The sequence below is a fragment of the Etheostoma spectabile genome, chromosome 12, assembly GCF_008692095.1.
Source record: "Etheostoma spectabile isolate EspeVRDwgs_2016 chromosome 12, UIUC_Espe_1.0, whole genome shotgun sequence".
NCBI lineage: Eukaryota > Metazoa > Chordata > Actinopteri > Perciformes > Percidae > Etheostoma > Etheostoma spectabile.
Genome location: NC_045744.1, coordinates 29,598,260 through 29,606,725, shown reverse-complemented (window position 1 = coordinate 29,606,725; position 8,466 = coordinate 29,598,260). Strand labels below are relative to the sequence as shown.

At 43.2% G+C, this 8,466-nt stretch overlaps 1 protein-coding gene across 2 annotated transcripts in view; it reads left to right on the top strand.

Moving 5' to 3' along the window:
- The first annotated feature begins 1,510 nt into the window (after positions 1-1,510).
- The window catches only part of LOC116699107 (elongation factor 2), a 10,482-nt gene continuing 3,526 nt past the window's right edge, over positions 1,511-8,466 (top strand). Inside the window, exons 1-8 of one of the 2 annotated variants that reach the window (XM_032531503.1) lie at positions 1,511-1,720; positions 2,912-3,126; positions 4,180-4,361; positions 4,462-4,673; positions 5,077-5,255; positions 6,304-6,409; positions 7,182-7,434; positions 8,096-8,291. In XM_032531503.1, the coding sequence (XP_032387394.1) occupies positions 1,718-1,720; positions 2,912-3,126; positions 4,180-4,361; positions 4,462-4,673; positions 5,077-5,255; positions 6,304-6,409; positions 7,182-7,434; positions 8,096-8,291 (1,346 nt within the window). In that variant the 5' untranslated portion in view covers positions 1,511-1,717. Of the gene's footprint in view, positions 1,721-2,911; positions 3,127-3,881; positions 4,003-4,179; positions 4,362-4,461; positions 4,674-5,076; positions 5,256-6,303; positions 6,410-7,181; positions 7,435-8,095; positions 8,292-8,466 lie in introns of those variants that run through there. The other variant, XM_032531504.1, reaches the window with a different exon arrangement.

Here is an 8,466-nt window from a genome sequence, read left to right as displayed (position 1 = left end):
GTGGAATCAGTCATGTTATTTTGGGTAGTTAAAAAGAACATTGATATAGGAAAACACCATGACGGTTACCATTGCTTTATGAGTACAACAGTACTCAAAGCTATTTTATGTACTGTATGTATATACACTCACAGGCCACTTTATTAGGTACCCCATGCTAGTAACGGGTTGGACCCCCTTTTGCCTTCAAATGCCTCAATTCTTCGTGGCATAGATTCAACAAGGTGCTAAGCTTCCTCAGGGAGTTTGTCCATATTGACATGATGGCATCACACAGTTGCACACTATTGTCGGCTGCACATCCATGATCGAATCTCCCGTTCCACCACACCCAAAGATGCTCTATTGGATTGAGATCTGGTGACTGTGGAGCCTTGAGTACAGCGAACTCATTGTCATGTTCAAGAAACCAGTCTGTGATGATCCAGCTTTATGCATGGCGCATTATCCTGCTGAAAGTAGCCATCAAAGTTGGGTACATTATGGTCATAAAATGGACATGGTCAGCAACAATACTCAGGTAGGCTGTGGCGTTGCAACGATGCTCAATTGGTACCAGGGGCCCAAAGAGTGCCAAGAAAATATCCCCACACCATGACACCACCACCACCAGCCTGAACCGTTGATACAAGGCAGGATGGATCCATGCTTTCATGTTGTAGACGCCAATTCACCCTACCATCCGACTGTCGCAGCAGAAATCGAGACTCATCAGACCAGGCAACGTTTTTCCAATCTTCTATTGTCCAATTTCGATGAGCTTGCAAATTGTAGTCTCAGTTTCCTGTTCTTAGCTGAAAGGATGGCACCCGATGTGGTCTTCTGCTGCTGTAGCCCATCTGCCTCAAATTGACGTACTGTGCCTTCAGAGTGCTCTTCTGCCCACCTTGGTTGTAACGTGGTTATTTGAGTCACTGTTGCCCTTCTATCAGCTCGAACCAGTCTGGCCATTCTCCTCTGACCTCTGGCATCAACAAGGCATTTCCGCCCACAGAACTGCCGCTCACTGGATGTTTTTCTTTTTCGGACCATTCCTGTAAACCCTAAGATGGTTGTGCGTGAAAATCCCGATAGATTGCAGTTTCTGAAATACTCAGACCAGCCCTTCTGGCACCAACAATCATGCCACGTTCAAAGTCACTCAAATCACCTTTCTTCCCCATACTGATGCTCGGTTTGAACGGCGGAGATTCTCTTGACCATGTCTACATCCTAAATGCCTGAGTTGCCGCCATGTGATTGGCTGCTTAGAAATTAAGTGTTAACGAGCAGTTGGACAGGTGTACCTAATAAAGTGGCCGGTGAGTGTAGTTGCTCTCAGGACTCAGGACTGTGCACCAGGTCCCCGCCTCTCTTTTTTCTCTGACCTACCTATACTTTATATTTTTATATTTTATATTCTTATATTTTTATATTTTGTGTCAATACTGTAAAGGGGTACTGCACTTGTGTGTAATGACAATAAAGGCATTCTATTCTGTTCTATTCTAACAGTGGTCTCTGCGACCCGGCTGTTGAGCAGCAGCGCCCCCTGCTGTCGGAGCCTCTGTCCTGCAGTGCATCCGGCATCCGCGCGCAGTAACAAGTTACCAGCAGCAGCAGCAGCAGGAGCAGCGGCCGCGTCTCTTCTGTTACCGACGGTACTGCCTGCTCTTAGGCAGTGTGCTAGCTATAGCAATACACCGCTAAACTCAAAGACCAACGACCTGCGGACAAAATGGTGAGTCGATACGGGGCTTACCTGCGCAGATATTTCTGTTTTTTATCCATTTTTAGCAGTTGAGAAAACTGGCTGTCAACCGCCCCACCGTGTGAACTTCATGTCGAGTTATAATGGTAACCGTTTCGGGGCAACAAGCTGGTTATGGAGCGTGTCAGGTGTGTGTGAAGGGGTGTTAACGGTCCCCATAAAGGCTCGGGATGTGGGCTGTTACGACGTACGCAGCAGCCAGTTGATAAGGAAACAGCGCTCTGGCCTTTACAGCCCGGCCCGCTGTGACGTTCTTAGCAAATCCTTTAATATCAAGCCGCTACAGGGACATGACTGTACAAATATCATGTGTTGAGAGAGAAAGCACATGCTCACATGTCTTCTATAAATTCGGCGAATATTGTTTTTGCTAAAAAGTAGATTTCGGTTAGATTAAAAGCTATTGCGTAATAACTCTTTATCTACCACGCGACAAAATAAATTCAAATATACAATATGGCACCGACATCGAGACATGGAGTGGATTTTCAATGGCGGACTGTGATTAATAAGGCTTTTAAGGAGTTATTATTATGATATGAGCCTGTGCTATTACGCTGGAATGTCTGCACATCCATTTTAGGAAGCATTTAATTGTGTTTTTCTAGTTTTCTGTTGATTTTAACAATACATGTATGATACTGAGACCCACATTGGCCGGTGAAAATGCCAAAATTCTACCAAACTATGGGCAAAAATCTCTTTAATCCCTATTTAAGTTAGCATACATCCATTTCCCCCCCCCCCCCTGCATTTTAGGCCTTGTATCTTATTTGTGATCTTAGAGGATTAAGCATAAGCAACATGTAGCCTATTGCTATTTAGTCTGTTAATTATCAAAATCTGAGTGTACATTTCATCTTAATCTGAAGAATTTAAAGGGAATTTAAGGTATGAAATCATGACATTGTGTTCCCTTGGGATTGTGAAATGGTTCAACTAGATCAGGAACCAGAAGGTAAAGTCTTTATGCAGTACCTACTCCTTCCTCCTGTTCAGGCTGATGGATTCAGTTTCAAGTGTCTTTCTTTTTATAACTACTTGGAATGACTGCAGATCTGGTAGTGGCCATGCATAAATATAATATGATGAATAGGATGAACTTCAGCTGGTTGTAAATGGATGAATGTAACCCCCCACCCACCTACCACCCTCCACCAGGTGAACTTTACTGTGGATCAGATCCGCGCCATCATGGACAAGAAGTCCAACATCAGGAACATGTCTGTGATTGCCCACGTGGATCATGGGAAGTCCACTCTGACTGACTCACTGGTGTCCAAGGCAGGGATCATTGCTTCGTCCCGTGCCGGAGAGACACGCTTCACAGACACACGCAAAGACGAGCAGGAGCGCTGCATCACCATCAAATCAACGTATGTGGGTCGGAGAAATGGGTTTAGAAACAGCTCAGTGTTTTTCATGCAACTTATTAAAGGTGGTTACACTTGTATGTATAATAGAGTAAAGTTAACAATTAAAGTTTTGGTGGAAGATGCATACTCAGGTATTATATTAATAAGAGTTTGACCATCAAAATCTAAGCTAACCTACTTCATCAGGACTGTTTGGGTGCAGTTTAAGTAGGTAGATTGACAACATAAAGTAACCACCCCAAACAGGTTGCCCAAGCATTGTTTCCAAAATGCTGATGCAGAAATGACATCATGTTTTTCCAACTGAGTCCCACCCACTTTACAACAGGTGTGACGAGCACAAACACACATCACGCAGTTGTAATAACCAAAACTGTTAGAACTTTGTCTGGAACATATCAATCATTGTTGATTGTAAGATGCTGATTGAGATTAAAAAAAAAATGTTTTCAGGGCCTTTAAATTTCAAACATATGAAACAAAAGAAACCGGTAGTACATGTGCACAACGTAGTTATATATATTTAACTTAGTTATTAACATGAAATAGCTAAACGCTTCCACATTGTCTGATCTGAAAGCCTTAGACGGGTATTTGGTTTCTTTGCAGATCTCAGAAATTCTTTTGTAAAGGCAGAACAGAGATTGTTATTCTAGCCATGTTACAGTCCCGTTTTGAGTTCCCTTATTTAAATATCCCGTTACAGGATGCTGCATTTTCTAAAATCCACTCAGGATGTTTCTGTCTGATTCCAGTAAATGCACCAGCACTGACATTGAATCACATCAGTAAATATTTACTGAACTCATTCCAGTCAAGCCAGTTTGAAGCATTTGAACTGGAAAGTCTCCACTCAGCATGTCTGCCTCGTTAGTGGTAAGTTAGAGGAGCGTCTGGCTCATTCCAGTATTGTGACCACTCACTTTAGAGATTCATTCCGTTGAACTTAATTTAATCCATACATTATTTGACATTTATTTGAAAGATGCAGAGGTAGTGATATGTGAACGGTGAACATATCCCCAGCCTTTCACTGTCCCCTCTGTTATTCAGGGCCATCTCTATGTACTATGAGCTCGCAGATAACGACCTGGCATTTATCAAGCAATGTGTAGACGGAAACGGCTTCCTCATCAACCTGATTGATTCTCCTGGTCACGTTGACTTCTCCTCTGAGGTCACCGCGGCCCTCAGGGTAACCGACGGAGCCCTGGTGGTGGTGGACTGTGTCTCAGGTGATTACATGACGGCTGACGCCCTCATCTGCACATCCCACATACACACACACACACTCTTGTTTTTCACCCAGGCTCACCTGTCTGTTTCCTCTGACAGGTGTGTGTGTGCAGACTGAGACCGTACTGCGGCAGGCCATCGCCGAGCGCATCAAGCCGGTTTTGATGATGAACAAGATGGACCGGGCCCTGCTGGAGCTGCAGCTGGAGCCAGATGAGCTCTTCCAGACCTTTCAGCGTATCGTGGAGAATGTCAACGTCATTATCTCCACCTACGGAGAGGATGAGGCGGGACCCATGGGGAACATCATGGTGAGGCATAGGCTTAAACACCACTCAGACTCAAAGATATGCTAAAACTTGAACTTGAACTTTATTTGTGTCCTTGAAGGGCAATAGGGTGTGCAGCAGGTTTAAAAAAAAGACTCATGGGTATCAGCATCTAAGTAGCCTACACAGAGTAGGAAAAGTACATAGCGCACTTACAGAATCAACATTATGTAATCAACGTTTGCCGGCCTCAACGTCAGCCTCCATTACATCACCAGCCCCTTTGATAACATATCTGACATCATCAACACAGTCAACAGACTAGAATACAAATAATCAACCAAGAAACTAGCCACGGAATTCAAGTTTGACTCCTCCACCGTCTTGCATTCAAGAGGGAAAGCTGGATATTGTTGCTATACATTTTCTATTTTTTTTCCCTCAGATTGACCCTGTTGTTGGTACAGTCGGGTTCGGCTCTGGCCTCCATGGCTGGGCTTTCACCTTGAAGCAGTTTGCTGAGATGTATGTGGCGAAGTTCACAGCGAAAGGAGATGGTCAACTGGGACCAGCAGAGAGGTGTAAGAAGGTGGAGGACATGATGAAGAAACTGTGGGGAGAAAGGTAAACACATATCCAGACAGAGCTATGCTTCACATAGTAACTTAACATCGGCTGAAAAGCAGTGTTTTCACAGCCTTCTCTGGTTGGAAGTTCCAAGCGTTTTTTTATACGGGGGGGGGGGGGATGGGGGTGTGGTCTTGACCAACTGCCACTTTGCTCATTTGAAAGCCTTGATGTCTCTCTCTCTCTCATGGGTGGGTCAAATTCTCTGGGCGGGTAAAGCAGAGAAAGGGGAGGTAACCTTTCCCGCTAATGATCTCATGAGGGGCAAGATTCCAGATCGGCCCATCTGAGTTTTCATTTTCTCAAAGGCAGAGCAGGATACCCAGGGCTCGGTTTACACCTGTCACCATTTCTAGCCACTGGGGGACCATAGGCAGGCTGGGTGGCCGTAGACTGGTTAGGGGAACTCATATTAATGTTAAAAAATCTCAGAAAGTGACATTTTCATGCCATGGGACCTTTAAAACAGGTAGCCTCGTGGTGCATTCAAAGTTATTGTAAAATACCCTTTTCCCATCTGGTGGTTGTTTTTGTCATTCAATAGCAATTTACTGGTTAAATAAGTTATTGTTATAAGTTATAGTTATTACACTATTATTAAATCTTTAATTTTGACCATATCGCCTTAGCAATAAACAAGCCTTTCTTTAATGTTGCCGCCTCTTGTTTTTCTTCTTCCCTTCTTTTTTTTTCTAGTTTTTTTAACTTTATTTAAAAGTATTGGTTCAGTTACCAGCACTGTTTTAAAAGTACCGCTTTGGCACGGGTATTGGAAAAAAACGATACCCAACGTTAGCTCTGTAGCACCCGTAACCACGGCCAACAGTGACGTCAGCGTGCACAGACCACACCTTGGAGGAGGTTTACATCACAAGGATTAAAGCAAAACCTAGATTTTCAGCTGGTGTTAAGTTGCTCTTTCAAATGTTCTTGCAGACACCAAAGAATCTTCATAACTACTGGCATATACTGCACAGTTGAATAGAATTATAAACTAGGTGTCAGTCATCTGAGTGTCATGACGTGCGATCATTTATGTGCACAGATTCTTTGACCCAGTTGCCGGCAAGTTCAGTAAGACTGCCACCGGTCCTGATGGGCAGAAACTCCCCCGCTCCTTCTGCCAGCTCGTTTTGGACCCCATCTTTAAGGTGAATGGAGAGAAAAAAAGTGACATAAACCTACAATGAATATGTTTAATAGGGGTGGAGGAAAAAATCGATACAGCATAGTATTGCAGTATTTTCTGTGGTAATACTGTATTGACACACAGACACCAAGTATGGATGTATTATTAAATATGTGTTGGTCAGTTTGTCTGCTTGACAATCCCATTTTGCAGCAAAAAAATTGAAGTAAACAAAAATGTATCTTTCGAGAAAACAGATGTTGATAAAGTTTCCTTTTGGAGACATCATTTGAAATTGGGAAATATTTGAAGTTGGAAAAAAGATAAGAAATTATAATACATTGCAGAATTTTGCAATATGTCTAAAATCGCAATAACATTGTGACATGAGTATCAGGATGTTATCGTATCGTGATTCCCACCCCTAATCTTTACCAAGCCAGAGCTTCATCCTTCTGATGACACTGGATTGTTAAAAATAAACATTTAAAGCACCTGCATGTAAGATTCAAACATCTCTGTCCTCTTACCTCGTAGTGGTAGCACCAACAAAAGACGTTATAGTAGACAGCGACTGCATACAACCTGGAGGACACTAAGACCAATGGGCTGAAAGCAACACATAGACTGCACCCATTTTTCCGCCAATATGGTCTAATTTCTCTACAAACAACATCACAATTATTTCAAAGATCACATAAAAGTGTACACATAAGGGCTCTTAAAAATGTTAAGGATTACTTTAGGGCTTTGAACTCAAGTTTTATGCCTTCTTTTTGCTTTTATTGTCCTAGGTTTTTGATGCCATTATGAATTTCAAGAAGGACGAAACAGCCAAACTAATTGAGAAGCTGAACGTCAAACTAGACTCTGATGACAAGGAGAAAGAGGGGAAGGCCCTGTTGAAGGCCGTGATGCGCCGCTGGCTGCCTGCCGGAGAGGCCCTGCTCCAGATGATCACCATCCACCTGCCCTCCCCCGTCACTGCACAGAAATACCGCTGTGAGCTTCTCTATGAGGGGCCGGGAGACGACGAGGCTGCCATGGGTCAGTGGAACATTTTCATAGCACCACACCCCTTCACCCTCTGGAGAGGTCATCATTCAATGTGATGATTTAAAGGTCCCATGACAGGGTGCTCTTTGGATGCTTTTATATACAGTAGACCTTAGTGATCCCTAATACTGTATCTGAAGTCTCTTTTATATAGACCTTAGTGATCCCCTAATACTGTATCTGAAGTCTCTTTATATAGACCTTAGTGATCACCTAATACTGTATCTGAAGTCTCTTTTATATAGACCTTAGTGATCACCTAATACTGTATCTGAAGTCTCTTTTATATAGACATTAGTGGTCCCCTAATACTGTTTCTGAAGTCTCTTTTATATAGACCTTAGTGATCACCTAATACTGTATCTGAAGTGTCTTTTATATAGACCTTAGTGGTCCCTAATACTGTATCTGAAGTCTCTTTTATATAGACCTTAGTGGTCCCCTAATACTGTTTCTGAAGTCTCTTTCCCAAAATTCAGCCTTGGTGCAGAATTCCAGCCACAAGTTCCAGTACCACAATGAGCTTTCTTTAGTATGTGCTAATTCTAAGTCTGTAGTTTTTGAGGAGGTAAGGGGGGGGCAAGGTGGAGACGGGGGGTCTTTATTTTGGCTATGCTATACTCAGGGCTTACTATCTCTGCTCTCTTCCCAGGTATTAAAAACTGCGATCCTAAGGCTCCGCTGGTCATGTACATTTCCAAGATGGTTCCAACCACCGACAAGGGTCGTTTCTACGCCTTTGGCCGGGTGTTCTCTGGCTGCGTGTCCACTGGCCTGAAAGTGCGCATCATGGGGCCAAACTACACCCCTGGCAAGAAGGAGGACCTTTACATCAAACCCATCCAGAGGTGAGCATGTCGATGTACAGGCCACTGCACAGAGGCCTGGCGTGGTAGGAGAACAGAGAACATTTGTTCTAAATTGTAACATGTTTCTATTTAAACCCTTTGGTTTTTGGGTATTTGATGGCAACTAAATTCAATTCAATTTTATTTACATTATCAATTCATAACAAGAGTTATC